This window comes from Passer domesticus, chromosome 25 (assembly GCF_036417665.1).
Source record: "Passer domesticus isolate bPasDom1 chromosome 25, bPasDom1.hap1, whole genome shotgun sequence".
Lineage (NCBI taxonomy): Eukaryota > Metazoa > Chordata > Aves > Passeriformes > Passeridae > Passer > Passer domesticus.
In genome coordinates, this window is record NC_087498.1 from 2,825,777 (window position 1) to 2,842,133 (window position 16,357).

At 52.0% G+C, this 16,357-nt stretch overlaps 1 protein-coding gene and 1 long non-coding RNA gene across 2 annotated transcripts; one reads left to right on the forward strand and one right to left on the reverse strand.

Moving 5' to 3' along the window:
* The first annotated feature begins 465 nt into the window (after positions 1-465).
* C25H1orf116 (chromosome 25 C1orf116 homolog) lies at positions 466-9,272 on the forward strand. Its single transcript, XM_064399213.1, has 4 exons — positions 466-1,072; positions 3,956-4,085; positions 6,250-6,412; positions 7,379-9,272. The coding sequence occupies exons 2-4, from the start codon at positions 3,999-4,001 to the stop codon at positions 8,503-8,505; spliced, it is 1,377 nt and encodes a 458-aa protein (XP_064255283.1). The 5' UTR covers positions 466-1,072; positions 3,956-3,998; the 3' UTR covers positions 8,506-9,272.
* On the reverse strand, positions 5,681-10,125 carry LOC135286201 (uncharacterized). The gene is made up of 3 exons (XR_010350657.1): positions 9,818-10,125; positions 6,222-6,274; positions 5,681-5,767 (listed from the first exon to the last, which is right to left on the reverse strand). It is a non-coding gene; the product is annotated as an uncharacterized LOC135286201 (long non-coding RNA).
* Between the last annotated feature and the right edge of the window lie 6,232 nt (positions 10,126-16,357).

The following is a 16,357-nucleotide window of genomic DNA, read 5'->3' on the forward strand; positions in this document are numbered from 1 at the left end:
GAAAAGCTCCAATTTTAACAACAGAGCCCAAAAGCAGAGTAAGAAGGAGGCTCTGCTGTTCTCTGCCTGCCCCTGCAGCCCCACCCGGGCTGGGGTCGGTGTCACCCTGCACAGGGAGGGGACACCTGGGCAGCAGAGGTGGCCCCAGGGGCGCAGGGCGGGAGCTGCTGCTGGAGAAATGCCCCAGCAGAGGTTCTGAGACGGTGCCAGTGTGAGGATGAGCCTGGTGGGCACCTTGGGGGCTTCAGCTTTCACCAGAGCCCCAGGAAGACGTCCCCAGCACGGGGAAGGAGCTTGCAGGGTTTTGGTGCCAAGTGGGGCAAAAGCAGCTGCAGGTCGGGACAGGCAAAGGAGCCTCGGAGCTGCGCAGACCTGGGCACGTAAATTAAAAAAAAAAAAAAAAAAAAATTAAAAATAAAAAAAAAAGCTTCCTGTAGCACGTCAATAAATCTGTGCCGAAGCTTCCCTCCCAAAACACTTTCTGCCTGTCTTTCCCACCTCCTTCCTTTGCAAGCAGCAAACTTTTGGCCTCTGGGAAGCTGCGGTGAAATGCGAGTAGCAGCCTGTCCCGGGCCAGGCTGTTTGCAGAGCCGAGCTGCGGCATCCCGGCCAAACCACCGAGAGCAGAAACCTGCTGGGGCTGGGGAATAATTACCGTGTGCAAGGCTGGGCTCAGGGCTCCGCTGTCAGCGAGCAGCTATGCTGCAGAACAGGATGCCGGATTAAGGAGTCTGCGGCCAAAGCCGTGCCCGGGACAGCAGGGGACAGCAGGGAAGTGAGGGAGCTGGGTGGCACCGAGCAGAGCTGCCCGCAGCGCACACCCAGCCTCGGGGGCTCAGCCACGCCGGGATCGGGCACGAAAGGATGAACTGCACTGGTCCTGGCTGCAGGTGAGGGGCCAGGGAGCACCTGCCGAGCGCCCACCTGGGCAGCGCAGCCTTATCTGCAGCGCAGCGGGGTTAATGTGTAACCCGGCTGTGTTTGGTTAGCCCAGAAAAGCAAAGAAGTCCTGGGATAGGCACGGCCGGGACAAGGAGCCTGAGATAGGCAGCACGGAGCAACGGACAGCCTGGTAAAACGATGAAATAGATTAATAATAATTTCTGTTCCTGCTTTGCTCTCTCTGCTTTTCCTGCTGGGGGGCTCTGGGTGCCTGCAGGGCTCTGCTGTGTAAAGGTGAGAAGTGGTGGGGGATTCACCAGGTGGTTTGGAAGTGTGGGAGGAAAGCTGGGGAAACCTGTGCTCGGGACAGCAAACAGCTCAGGCAGCTGCTGGGGCACTTCATTTACCTGTTGAGACGGGAGGAAATTCAGATCTGCCCCCGACCCCTTGCCCCTGAGCTGGGATCATCCCCTGGGCTGCTCAGAGCTGGGATGGGCAGAGAGGGGTTCACGTTTGGGGCTGGCCAGGACAAAGCCTTTCCCAGGCACGAGGGTCTGGCTGCTGTGCCCCAGACAGCAAAACCGAGGTGTTCTAAGCCGGGATGAAGAGCTTGGAGTGGTGCTGGCTGAAAGAAAGTAGCCTCTTCTCTAAAGCAATTAGCATTAATTGCTACCCGGCACCTCTTGGATGGCCCCGTGGGCTTTTAAAGGACAGTTATGGCAGCGGCCACAAGAGCTGAGGGACCTGGCCTTTGGATTTTGGTAAAAAATAGCTTCTTCCGAATATGTTTTTAGTTGGGGAAGAGAGCTACACCACTGAAACCCAGCTATAAAACAGCTTTTTGAGTACTGTGTCTTTTAAATTAAATGCTCAGTCACGTTTTTAGTTTGTGGCTGTTACTCACCGCAAACAAGGAACTAAAATCCTTCTGAACCATTAAAACTGGGGGTTTCAACACTGATTTTTTCCCCTTTCCTGAGCTGGATGAGTGTGCTGGAGCCGTAATCACATCAGAGAACCAATGGGCAGGAAAAGGAACTTCTTGTTTCGGTGCAGATCCTCTGCAGCGCCCGGCGGGCTCGGGCTGGACTTTGCCTCCCATGAGCTGGGGCTCGGTGGGTGCCAAAGCCTTGGCAGCTGCTTGAGGTCCCTGCAAATGCTGCTTTTGAATGAGAGAAAATGGTTTCTTTAGTGGGCTGGTGGTGGGGGGGATCCTCACAGAGAAAATGCCTCCCTGCTGGCCCCAAGCAGCTGCACACTCAAGTTCCAGCAAGGTTTTCACTTCCCCAGGAGTGTTTTGCTGAAATTTGGGATGGAGGCAGCCAGGAGCAGCACAACAACCACGGCCAAGCCTCCTGCTACTGAGGAGTCGATGTAAACCTAGAGATCTGTATCTCTATTTTTGATAGAAATCTAAATTTCACGCTGTGAATGTTCCAAAACCCTGCAGAGGCCTGAAGTCCCCCAAGCTCAGCTCTGCTTCCTGACAGCTCACATCCCTGGCTATGAAGAGATCTGAATCCAAAGAATCCAGGGAACTGCTGTTCCAGAGCCACCACTTACTTCAGCGTCACTTAAGCAGTAAATAATGCAAAGCTGAGACTGAAATATTGAACTCCTCCTGCGTGGAAGGATTAGGCCTGTCAGGGCGTGGGTGTTGAAATCTGATTTTTGCGGCGTATTCCAATTACAAAGGAATTCTTTCAGGGTCTAAGGCTCTGAACAAGCAGCCAGTTCTGCTCACTTATCGCTGGATCTAATTCCCTGATCCTGCTACAAGGGGGAAAAAAAAGCAGCAGTGTGTTCCTGCCTGCAGGTTACAGCACAAAGGGCTCCTCTGTCTCCCGAGGAGAAAATCCTCTCGCGTGGCTCTGCGTGTCTTGCAGGGGGTGTTGGTGATGGTTTTGCTGCTCCCTGTGTCTTGCAGGGGGTGTTGGTGATGGTTTTGCTGCTCCCTGTGTCTTGCAGGGGCTGTTGGTGATTGTTTTGCTGCTCCATGTCTTGCAGGGGCTGTTGGTGATGGTTTTGCTTCTCCCTGTGTCTTGCAGGGGGTGTTGGTGATGGTTTTGCTGCTCCATGTCTTGCAGGGGGTGTTGGTGTTTGTTTTGCTGCTCCCTGTGTCTTGCAGGGGGTGTCGGTGGTGGTTTTGCTGCTCCCTCTCGCCCCCACAGCCCAGCTCCCTCCCCAAGAACAGGGTGGTGCCAGGAATTCCCTCCCCAAGAACAGGAGACTCATTGGTGGTGCCAGGAATTTTGGGAGCTCGGTGCTCTGCATCCCTCAGTAGTGGCACTTTGTGGGTGCTCAGCAGAGCTCTGGGCAGGGATAACTGTCCCCTCTGCCCTGTCCCAGTGTGGGAACCCCAAATCCAGGCTGGTTTTGGGGCAGCTGCTGCCACCCTGGGCTCCCACAGGTGATGGGAGGTCTGGGCTGCATCAGGGGGACACTGCTGTGAGCAGAGGGGACATTGGGGTGCTGCTTGAACCCCCCTGGGCACAGCCCCACAGCCTGTGCCAGCCGTGTGCCCAAACACACCCAGGCGTGCCCCAAAGGCCCGGGGACACCTCCCTGGGGACACCTCCCTGGGGACACCTCCCCGGGGCCCCCAAGGAAGGGTGGCAGAGGCAGCTCCGTGCCAGGAGGAAGCTCCTGACAGAGCAAGGATGTGAGTAACCAGCAGCGTTTTGGGCCAGCACGTTCACGAGTTCAAGCTGCAGGGCTGGCACAGGGTGTGGCAGAGGAAAGAGGTCCCACGAGTCGGGGCTGGGGCTATGCTGGGGTTTCTGAGCCAGGCTCACAGCTTTTCTTGTGCCTTACCCACCCCTCTGAGGTGAGCAGGGAGCCACCAACATGATCTGGCCGTGCAGAGGTTACCCCATTCCCAGTTATTTTGAGGAAAACTTCAAGGATGATTTTTAAAAGCCCAGCTGTGCCTTCTCCTGGAGACTGCAGCTGGAGATGGAGCACAATTCCTCCATCCAGCAGCTTCAGAGCCTGCCTGCCCGCCCTCCCAGCGTGCTTGAGTCACCCCTGGGGGAACCTCACAACTTAATGCTTCTCCTTTCTCCTGCTCCAGCCGGGACATTCCCACCGTGCCAGCCTCCAGGGCAGCCCGGGCTATGCCTAGGAAGGAGCTGGGGATGGCTGGCTACAACTCTGGCAGCTGTGACAGCATGGTCAGCACGGCCTCCAACCACTCACAGCGGGTGAGTAACCCCGGGTGCCCAGCCCAGCTCGCCCCTCCGGGCTGGGGAAGGATTTGGGGCAGATCTCAGCCCAAATCTGCTCTCTGCTGGTGCTTTGGGGGCAGCTGGAGGCCCTGAGGCAGCAGCAGGACCAGGTGGATTCCTGAATTGCTGCTCCAGAGCACTCCCAGCCTTCCCACCCTGCCAGGTGTGTGGGGAGCCCTTGGTGCTGCACGGGCTGCTCTGGGCAGGACAGATCCCTGGAGAGGGGATCCCTGTGGAGGGGATTCCTGGAGGGGGGATCCTGTCCTGGAGAGGGGATCACTGGGGAGAGGACCTGTCCCTGAAGAAGGGATCCTGCCCTGGAGATGGGATCCTGTCCCTGGAGAGGTGATCCCTGGAGAGGTGATCCCTGGGGAGGGGATTCCTGGGGAGGATCCTGTCCCTGGAGGGGGGATCCAGTCCCTGGAGAGGGGATCCCTGGAGAGGAGATCTTGTCCCTGGAGAGGGGATCTTGTCCCTGGAGAGGGGATCCCTGGAGAGGGAATCCCTGGGGAAGGGATCCTGTCCCTGGAGGGGGGATCCTGTCCCTGGAGGAGGGGATCCTGTCCCTGGAGGAGGGGATCCTGTCCCTGGAGAGGGGATCCTGTCCTGGAGAGGGGATCCTGTCCTGGAAGGAGGATCCCATCCCTGGAGAGAGGGTCCTGCCCTGCAGAGGGGATCCCTGGAGAGGGGATTCCTGGAGATGGGATCCTGTCCCTGCAGAGGGGATCCCTGGAGAGGCTCCTGTGCTGCCAGGGGTGCAGGGATCAGAGCAGCTGGGGAACTAGGTCACGCTGGCCCAAGCAGTGACAACACCTGCAGGAGACAGCGAGCTGAGCTCCTCCTGCCTGGCACCAGATGAATTCCCCAGTTAAGGCAGGGATGAGTTTGGACCATGGGTGTAGATGTGTAATTTTTCACTATCTGTCCATTAAAGCTTGTTTGTGTCCCAACACTGATCCCAAGATTGATGGGCTAATTACATCCTGCCCGACTTGGAGCATAATTGATACGTGTGAGAGCAGCTCAGCCCTGGCAGCTTTTCCATTTGATGTATTGCAAACCAGAACCAAACCCTCGCAGTTTAATGGGGATGGAAGAACTGGTTGTGATACTGCATGGTAAAAGATTTGGATAAGGTGTCTCTGCAAAACAACTCCACCTGGGATAATTCCTGCCCCGTGCTTGTTGATCTGATGCACATTCCAGCCTGTCCTGCGCCTCTGTTCATGACAGATTGCAGGAATCACCTTGATATCTGATATTGCAGTAACATCTCCTGGTGCTCAAAAGACAACAAAAATCAAACAACTCGCTCAGGAATGAATGGGAGAATAAGGAGAGTTCATCACCTGCACAGAACCTTTCAGGGTTGTGGTGCTTTCTAAGGCTCAGCAGTGCTGAGCAGCACAGGTGTCTGTACCTACAGATTTGTTACACATCTGCTCACATTTCAGTTTAAAGAATTGAAAATTAGAGGCCAAGTTCCCAAATGCAGAATAATCCACCTTCTGACCCACAGAGGAGGCGAATATAAAAAAGGCTTTAAGCATATATATTTTTTCTTATTTTTAGAGGAGGTTGGCTAGTTATCTGGAGCTGTAAATGCTCATCATTGAACAGCCACTGGCCAAGCAGCTGTCACAGGCTCTCTGAACCACCTGGAAATTAAATATAAATATATAAATGATTAAAATAATATATAATACATTTAAAAATATATAATATTTTTATATATTTGTATACACATGTATTATAAATATATACATATATATTAATATATATTCTACATATATATTTATATATATGTACTATAAAGAAAACCTCTTTCTTAAATATATTTTTATATATAATAAATATATAAATATATATTTATATTTACTATATATACTACATATATATTTTTGTTTGTATATATATGTAGTATAAAGTAAAACTTTTCTATATTTTATATATATTTATATACACATATATATTATAAATATATACATATATTTGTAGATTTTATATGTATATATAATAAATAGATACCTATATATTTATATACACACTACATAGATATTTATATATGTGTGTATATATATATGTAGTATAAAGTAAACCACTTTTTCTTACCTGCTCTGCTTTATCTTTTTTTTTCCAGAGTGACAACAGCTATGACTATTTATCTGTGGAAGAGAAGGAGTGTTTGATGTTCCTGGAGGAAACCATTGGCTCCCTGGATGCAGAGGGGGACAGTGGGGTGTCCACGGATGACACCGACTACGGGGAGCCCTCCAAGCCAAGGAGAGGCCCTGTGCCCCGGGGTGAGCTGGAAACCCTTCTGCAGATAAGATTTTAATATAAAATATAAAAATCTATTTGTTTCTTCCCCAAAATACTTTCATACAGGCCTTACTCTCAAGTAGAGATATGTAGAATACACTCCTTACCTAGGCATGAATATTTTACGGAATTTTCTGATACCACAACTCAATGGCTTCGAAATCCTACAATATATAAATATCTTGCAGGGATCCTGCTTGGTGTCAGTAACCACACAGATTAACAGGGCCCAAAGAATCCAATTTCCCCAGCAGTGATGGATCAGAGTGTGGGGGTGCCAGTTGTGGGTTTCTCTGGGTCTGGATTGAAGGCACTAGAGGTGATAGTTCATGTTCAGACTCTGGTGTTTATTATTTCTTATCAGTAAAACAGTCTCACAACTGTGAGTTCTGCAGCTTTTCATTAAAGGCACAAAATGGCCAAAAATCTCTTGTTACAAGGTCTTTTAAGACTAAACCATCCAAATAAGAACTCGCACCTAGATTGTTTTCCCTTTTAACCCAATAACTGATCCCAAAGAGCCCCAGTGCAGACTTTTCCACCCAATTACAAAATGCACCCAAACCCAAGAAGAAGAAAGAAGAAGCAGCATGAAGAAGAAACCCAGGACAGCACCCTGTGCCCTCCATCCTGCTTCCATCCACAACATACTGAAAATCCCAAACCCTAAATTTCTCACCAAGTGACACACCTACACCATTCTCTACAATCTGTTTCACACTTTTGTGGATTCTAGTTTATCTGAAGTTTAGGAAACTTTCTCCATGAATGAGGGTCAAAGTCAGTGCTGCCCTGGGGGTCAGAGCACCCCAGAGCAGACAGAGAAATATTCCCTGTGCCCTGGGTTTCCACATCAGAGGAGCTGGGGGAGCCCTGGGTGTGCTGGCCCACAAGGGGTGAGGGGTGTTCTGTGTCCAGAGCATGACTCCAACTCCCTCTCTTCCCAGATTTGGGGAGCAGGACTCCCCCTGCAAGCAGACATCAGCAGCGTGGGGCTGAAGAGAGGAGTGGTAAAAGCATCTCTGCCCCATCCAGCTCAGCCCCAGCAGCTGCCCCAGGCCCAGGTTACTCCAGCCTTCCCAGGAACATCCCTGCAGCAAATGGAGCTTCTGGCAGCAAAGGAGGTGTCCACACGGTGCCAGCAGGAAAACCTGCCCAGGAGGTGCCCAGGGAGGGCAGGCTGGACCATGCCAGTGCAGGAAGCCACACCAAGTCCGTGATCATCCAACCTCCAGACCCCTTCCAGGAGGACCTGGAGTGGTCACGCAGCCATCCCTCAGATGCCAAGGGGACCAAGATTCGGACTTCCTGGGACCACCTGGAGAAACCCACCCTGGAAGAGGCCCCTCAGGACCCCGATGCCAAGCGTGGGCCTCCAACCGCCCCCAAACCGCGGAAATTGCCACCAAACATCATCCTGAAAACCAGCAGGAGCAGCCCCGTGCCGGAGCACAACCAGAAGGTGAAAGCAGCACCTGCAGCCCCAGCCAGCTCCCAGCCCAGCCCTGCCAGCGACAGCACTGCTGAGAAGGGGAATCCAGGCCACCTGGACCCCAAGGAGAAGGAGAAGGCCCGAAGGGAGGCCCTGGAGAAGCTGGGACTGTCCCAGGACAGGAGGGAGCCCAGCGCCCACCTCCATCCCCACTCTGGGGAGCCAACACTGCCCATCCCCGGGCAGCCTGGGGAGGGCTCCGTGCCGGGGATCCGCCAGATCCCCTTCAAATCCAACACCCTGGAGCGCTCTGGGGTGGGGCTGGGCAGCTCCATGGGCAGTGCCAAGGAGCAGAACGGGCGCAGCAGCAGCAGCTCCCTGGGCAAGATGTCCTTCATCGAGCGCCTGGCGCCCAGCTTCCTCCGCAGCCGCGCCCGGCCCGCCTCCCTCGCCGCAGGGAAGGACTTCGGCGGCCTGAAGGAGCAGGAGGAGAAGGACAAGAGCAGCAAGAGGAGATCCCACCCTCTGCCCAGCTTCCCCAGGCCGCCGCGCTCCGCCGTCAGCGTCAAGATCTCGCCCAAGGGCGCGGCCGACGAGAACCGGCGCGAGGCGCTCAAGAAGTTGGGGCTGCTGAAGGAATAGCTCGTGGGGCTGGTGGAAAAGGGGGTTTTCACCCCAAATCCAGCGGCCTGCACTGCCTTGGGCATGAGAATCTGCTGCCAGCTGCTGCCCCAGCGGCTCGCGGGAGCTTCACACCAAATAAAGGAAGGCGGCGTGTACAGAATATTTTGTATATAGCAGATGTACATGAGCTATTTATACAGAGCATCTCTCAGCGTGGATGGGGTGTGTTCTCCTGCAAGGGCTTTACTGCATTTGGGGATTCATCAAAACAGGGAAGCCATGGAATTCGGGGTTTGGCTTGTTTTCAAAGGGGTTGCCTGTGGATAAAGCGTCTCTGGGAAGAACTGCTGGACTTTGCTGCTCCTTTAGGACTTTTTGGGGTTTTTAAAATTATTTTCTCACAGCCTCTGAGGCCTGAGCACTCACCTGCCATGTGGAAGTGTCTCACAAAACCATCACTGCCTGCTGGGTGGGCTGCCCAGACATCCACTGCCTCCCTGGCACACTCTGCTCTCCCACTGAGCCCTGACCACCAGCACCCAGCACCTGGAAGAGGCTTGAGCTGCAGGAGGACACAGCTGAGGAGGCCAGAGGCTGTGCTGGTGTCAGATCCAGAAGTGCTGCCCAAAATGGGGCAGAGGCAAGGCTGGGACAGCTCCAGCTCATCCCTTCCGAGCTGTCCTGGCACCTCTGAGGCCCAGCTGATGCTGCCAACACCTTGCTGCTCACCGTGGGGAACAGAGGTGGCTGATGTCCCTAATAAACCTGTGTGTGATCAGAAAGTGCCATGTGGTACAGATTTATGTCACAGTCAGGTAAATAATAAATGCCCCTAAATAGTGGGGTTTAAAACAAAGAGTTCTGAGAGAAAGGATGAGCCAGGTCAGGTCTGTCCCACCTAGAAAATGGAATTATTTGACCAGCACAGGCAAAGTCTTCCATGGAGCAACCTGGGATGGTGGAAGGTGGCCCTGCCTGTGACAAGGGCAGGAACAAGGAGACTTTTAAGGTCCCTTCCAACCCAAAGTGTTCCATGGGTCTGTAATTGCCAGCTCTCCCTGCAGGCACAAAGAGGGAAGATGGAATTCCTGCCAGCCCCAGAGGTTCCCCCAGCCCCAGCTGCTCGGGCTGGGCACTTCCAGCTGAAAAAGTTTGATTTTAAAGGCAGCAAGAGCACCGTGAGGGGAGGAGGGGGAGATAAAAGGGTCAGCCAAGCCCCTGGCTGGGTTAAAGCTGTGTTTTCACCCCTGTGCTCCTCTCCTCTGACCTCTCTGTTTACTGCTCTGAGTGCTCAGCACCTGCATGGTGCAAGTCCCAAGGGAAACCTCACCTTGTTCATCTCATGAGAAAGGAGGAGAGCATTAAGGACTCTCTCCAAGCACTTCTGCCCTGAAATAGAACCTAAACATCTCTTAAAACCAGATTGTTTTGGAAACAAAAGGCTTCTCTTCCAATCCTTGGCTTTAGTCAGAGCCATTGTGTGCTGGTGTCACGAAGGCTGAGTTTTGTTCAGATTTCCAAGGAGAACTCTCACTCCCAAAGATCCCTTACCAGTCTGTGACGTGGTGGTGCTCACAAACAGGAGCTGGTATGAAGTGGGAACAAAAGAGAACAAATTAAAGCAACAGCCAGAGAGCAGCAGGGTCATTCCTCTGGGCATGAACTCCACATCTCTGTGCCTTCCCTGAAGCTGCCAGCTGCTCTGGGCTGAATCACTCACCACAGGCAAGCCCCATTCCACGAGCTGCTTAATCCTGCCAGGGGAATATGGAATTTTACCTGCTGGATGTGTTTGTAGCCCTTAGAAACTGAGCTGTTTGTGCCCCAGGGCTGGGGCCTTGTGCAAGAGCAGGCCCATGACTGTGCCTGGTGCCACCCAGAGCCGAGCCCTGCTGCTGGCAGAGGGATCCTGCTCCTGCTCCTGTTCCTGCTGCTGGCAGAGGGATCCTGCTCCTGGCAGAGGGATCCTGCTCCTGCTCCTGTTCCTGCTCCTGGCAGAGGAATCCTGTTCCTGCTGCTGGCAGAAAGATCCTGCTCCTGCTTCTGCTGCTGGCAGAAAGATCCTGCTCCTGCTTCTGCTCCTGGCAGAGGGATCCTGCTCCTGCCCCTATTCCTGCTTCTGTTCCTGCTCCTGGCAGAGGAATCCTGCTTCTGCTCCTGGCAGAGGGATCCTGCTCCTGCTCCTGTTCCTGCTCCTGTTCCTGGTAGAGGATGGATCCTGCTCCTGCTCCTGCTCCTACTGCTGCTGTTGGCAGCGGGATCCTGCTCCTTTTCCTGCTCCTGCGCCTGGCAGAAGGATCCTGCTCCTGCTCCCACTCCTTCTCTTGCTCCTGCTCCTTCCCAGGCTCCTTCTTCTTCTCCTTCTCCCACTCTAGTCCTGCCCTACTCCTGGCAGAGGGATCCTGCTCCTGTTCCTACTCCTTCCCCTGCTCCTACTCCTACTCCTGCTCCTACTCCTGGCCGAGGGATCCTACTCCTTCTCCTGCCCTAGTCCTGCTCCTGCTCCTACTCCTGCCCTGCTCCTTCTCCTGCCCCTGTTCCTATTCCTGCTCCTACTCCACTCCTTCTCCTGAAGGGATCTTGTCCACCTCAGCTCCCCTGGAGCCCCATGCAGGTGCCTCCTGCTGCTCCTGTGCCTGCTGCTGCTGCTGCTGGGGACTTTTCTCCTGCTGGTGCAGGGGTTGGCATCAGGCTGGCCAGCCCCACAATGACTGGATGCATTGCTCAGCTACAATCCAGCATTTCCCTGCTCCTTCCCCTGCCTCAGAGCCTTCCATTCCTTGGATTCTTTCCGAGGGTCAGCACCCTGTGCACACCTTTGGTGTGGCGCAGCTCTCAGGAGGGTGCCCTGCCCTTCCCTCCAGGCAGAGCAGCTCCGGGGATGTTTGCAGAGGCGCTGAGAGCCTGGCGTGGGCTGTGCCAGCCTGAGCCTGCTTGGTGTTCACAGCCTGGCCTGGAAAGGTGCTGCTCTGCAAGGTCAGCCATGGCAAGGATTGAGTGCAGCTCAGTGCTGCAAGCAGTTCATTAACAGCAGTTAATTGTTCAGTGCAATTGCCTCCACGGGTCAGCCCCTCCCTCTAAAGAAAGCCTGCATTAGTTTGGAAATTAAATTGCCTGTAAGGAACAAAGGCTCTTGCTTTGTCATCATGATAAAATCATGGAATGGTTTGGGTTGGAAGGGACCTTAAAGGCCTCCAGTTTCATCCCCCTTTCACTATCCCAGCCTGCTCCAAGTCTGGGTAGAGGCAACACAATCTCCCCCCAGGATGAGGCAGAGCCCAGCAGAACTCCTGGGGTCTTGTTTGGGGACCCCTCAAATCAAAATCAGGCTGCACCCTCTGGCAGGAATGAGATGAGCTTTAATGGCCCTTCCAACCCAAACCATTCTGTGATTCTGGGAATCTAATTCTGGGCATATTTAACTTGATTTGTGCCTGGAAGGCAAAATCCCAGCAGAGCCCAGACACAAAACAGCCATGAAGAGAGATCACAGCAATGAAGAGAGATCACAGCCATGAAGAGAAATCACAGCCTTGCAGAAGAAACAAGTCTCAGAAGGGTTGGTAAATGTACCCTCAGTGTCTTCAGGCGGATTATCCAGACTGAGTTTGTGTGTTAACAATGTTAAAAACAACAAGGAAAACACCCAGCTTTGCATTTTGCACAGAATATTCATCTAATTCCCAGCCATCAGTCCCACCCTGGCTCAGACCTGTCATTTCCATGTCTACGTGAGCCTGTCAAGACCTCCTGTCCCAGTTACAAACATCCTTGTGCACATCTTTCATTACAAAGATCAAACTCAGGAGCAGAGGCTGGTGGGATTCTGGCAGTGTCAGCGAGCAGCAGCTGCACCAGGCCCCAGCAGAAATCATTTGTGTTAATTACAGTTAATTACAGCCCCTCTGGGGCTGCAGCAGGGGAGCCTTGGGGCTGAGAGTGAGGCTTGGGTGCTGCTGAGCCAAGGTGGGGAACACCAAGCCTGGCTCCAGGATCCAGCTGGGATCACTCCAGGATGGAGCTGGGATCACTCCAGGATCAAGTTTGGCTCCCTGCATGGTCCAGCTGGGCTCTCTCCAGGATCCAGCTGGGCTCTCTCCAGGATTGAGCTGGGATCACTCCAGGACTGAGCTGGGATCACTCCAGGATCCAGCTAGGCTCTCTCCAGAATTGAGCTGGGATCACTCCAGGATGGAGCTGGGCTCAAGGATGGAGCTGGGATCACTCTGGATCCAGCTGGGTTCATCCCAGGATCCAGCTGGTCTCTCTCCAGCCCTGTGGGAGATGCTGGAGGTGTCTGAGGGTTTTTAACCCCGTTCCAGCACAACCCCCGTTTGGGCCGCAACCAGCAGCTGAGGCTCTGCCCTTTCCCTGCCCACAAGGAGACAAGGATCCTCTCCAACCCCACTATGCCTCTCTCAATTTAAATTTTTTTTTCCTTTTTTGCCCCTGTTCTTTGTTTCTGATGGAAGTGTAAATGAAAAAGGCCCAACCTCATCACTGCAGCTCCCACCCAAGCTGTGCTTGGCCCCACAGGACCAAGAGCCTGCAAAGAGAGGCCCCACCAGGGCATTGCAGACTTTTGCTGCTGTGTTAGAGCAACCAGATTTTATTGACTTGGGTTTTGCTTTCCTCTGTTTAGCAGTGATACAAATTTACCTGATAATATCCTAAACCAGAGCTAGCAGTGTTCCTGCTCTTAAATCCTGGTGGGTCTGGGATCACCCTGCAGGGTCCCCACCTCCCCGAGATCTCTTTTCTTCCCAGCACTCCAGGGTCTGGGAGTCCAGGAGGAGACAGACAGGGGCAGTGTTGTTCCTTGCAGAGGTTTATGTGCAGCAGAGCCATCCCTGGCTGGCTCCAAGCAGGGGTTTAATCATTAACTGGGCACCGAGGAGCAGCCAGGGGTTATTCTCATTAATTAATTACAGCTCTGAGCCCAGGCAGGCTGGGCTGAGGTGCTGGCAGAGGCCTCCAGATCTGCCAGGGTTGGAGCTGGTGGGATGGAGCCTCTGCCTGTCCTGGTGCTGCTCCCAGGGAGGAGATTCCCCCTCCAGCACCTGTCAGAGCAAGGAAGAGGAATTTCCTTTACAAGCACAGCTCAGAAGAATTTAACTCTCCTTTAATTTACTGAATTAAATTTAACTTTAAACTTAAAATTAAGATTAAAATTAAATTTTTAAATTAAATATTACTTTTAAACTTTTAAAACTTAAATTTAATTAAATTAACGCTCCTTTAGCAGTGGAAGGTGCAAGGCATTGATTCTGCCCCAGGAGGGTCTCCTGGAATTCCATGATTTTATGATTCTCTGAAATAACAGATTATTCCCAGGGGGTTCCCACCAGCACCTGTATCCCATTTTATTGCTCCTCCAAAGCCAATCTGGTGTTTTGCTGCTCTCAGGGCAGTAAATTCCCTCAGTTCTGCTGGAGCCCAGCCAAGATTGGGGAATTTATGGCAAAGGTTTGGTACAAAACACAACAATTACTGCAATACAAGATTAATCATATCACCATTAACAGCTCAGTGGAAATTTATCCCCAGCCAGGGAGATTCCAAAGTGCTTCAGGGATTGTCTCACACAGAAAACAATCTGAGTGACCTCAGAAGGGGAGATCAAGGCCCTGGACCCCACAGGACTGAGAAGAATTCCTCTAAATCTCCCTCTGAACCCTTCCCACTCCTCATCCAGGGGTAGGAATGTGCCCCCTGCTGATGGAGTGACCAAATTCTTTTGTGTCTGCTTAAAAAGGTAAAAATCCCAGAAGTTTCTCCCCTTAATTTGGTACAAAGACGCCTCATAGGACCTTTGGGACTTCACCTCAGACCTGGGGCTGCCCGTTGGACAGAGGCCAAGAGGTCCAGCCTGGGTAATTCACCAGAAAAAGGAGAGAATAAAGGAAATATTAATAAAGGAAATAATAATAAAGGACATAATAATAAAGGAAATAATAATAAAGGAAATAATTTTGTGGGGTGTTTTAGCAGGAGCAAGGACCTCTTGCCCCTGGCTCAGTTTTTCTCTATAAGAGCTTTGTTATTTCACCTTTCATTAAACCTTTTTCTGTTCCCAGCACTACCTCAGAAGCCGTCCTGCTGATTTGGTGCTGTTTGGAGCAGCAGAGCTGTCTCGGGTGGGATGGGTTCCTCTCAGAGCTCAGGAGTCACACAGCACCCAGGGAATGCTGTCCTGCAGGTCCTGGGACACTCAGGGTGCTGGGGCCAGCCCAGAGGTGCCACAGGTGGGGCATTTTTCATTTTTAATCAATTTTTAATCAATTTTTAATGGAAGGCAAAGCAGCCCCAAGTCCCTCGCAGTAACTGGAATGCCTCTGGAGCTTTGGAGCTATCAGCACAGCCAAAGTCCTCTCAGTCTTTGGTTGGTGCAAAAGAGGAATTGTGTTTTTGGAACAAGCTGCCCTGAGTTTGTTCTTCACCCCCTGTTTGTTCTGCAGAGCTTCACACCCCGTGGTCCGAACCCACCTTGTTCACATTTCAGGGACTGATTTAGGGCAAACATGGAAGCAGAAATCTGCTTTTTTGACCCCAAAACAGGATGAAAACACAGACATGAGCTCAGTGAAGGGCCAGCCAAACCACAGGTGTCTGAGGAACCTTCCCCCAAGTTCTTGGTGGGAACTTCTGCCTGGAAGTGGCTCACAGCAAACAGCATTTTGTGACATACTGCATGTTTAATATTAAAGCATTTTGTCTGTAGAGCAGGGGAATTCCTCCCAAATCTGCAATTTCTGCTCCTGGCCTCTTCACCCTTTTTTTCCCCCTTCCATGGTGTCATCACATCCCTAGATAGCTAAAAAAGACCATTTTGGGTCTTTTTGAGGCATCTCTGCCACTCCTCTGAGCAGTTTGACCATCTCCACTTTGCTCAGCAATGCACATCAAGACCTCTGAAGATTTTTAGTGCACCCATTTTAAGATCTACACATCAATATACAAAAAAAAAAAAAATTAGACATCAAGAGAAAAGCAAATACTAACAGCTGCAAGCTGCAAAAACAACTTTATTAAACAAAATCCGAGCTGGAGGTGGAGGAAGAGAAAATTTCCAGCAGCAGAAGCGTCACAGTTGAAGGTAGGTGAGTCTCAATTTGCCTTTAAAATACTGGTTTTTGAGAACAGTGCTGTTGTAGAGTGATTACAGGAGAGAGATTTCACCTACAGGATGCAACAGTTCTGAAATTCAACATAATTATATCTATAAAAATAAAGATAGTGACTTATGATGATTTTTCTCCCCACTGTGCCCTTTTTTTTTTTTTTCCTTTTAAAGCTATAAATTTAATTACTGCCCTTTTGGCCAAGAACAACCAAAATAATTATATGGACCAGATAAAACTGGGGGGGATGGAGCTGTGCCAGTGCCCCAAACCAGCACAAACTGGGGACACTGGTACTGTGCCCCAAACCAGCACAAACTGGGGGACAGCGCAGGGCTCAGAGCTGGGGTGTGAGATCTGCAGAGCACCATTAACTCTTTTTTTCCCTGTGAAATTCCCTCATTTGTGGCCCAGCACAGGTGGAGCCTCGGGGCCAGCGGGGAGGCAGTGCCCTGCCCTGAGCGTTCCAGAGGCTGCCACCATCTCTCTCTTCTGTCTGATAACACAGAAATCAGCCAAACCCCCTCCCCACGGTGAGGATTGACCAGAGAACTCTCGGGAGGGATGGACATGGAGCTTCTCCTCCTTCTAGCAGCTCTGCTGCCAGGTGAGTCAGCAAGGCACGGGGGCCAGGAACAGGTAAAGCTGGAACTGGAGACCAGGCTGGATCCTCCCTTGGACACCCAACACCTCCACCTGAGTTGGAATCATGGATGCTGAGAATTTTTAATTTTAAAGTTTTTATTTTA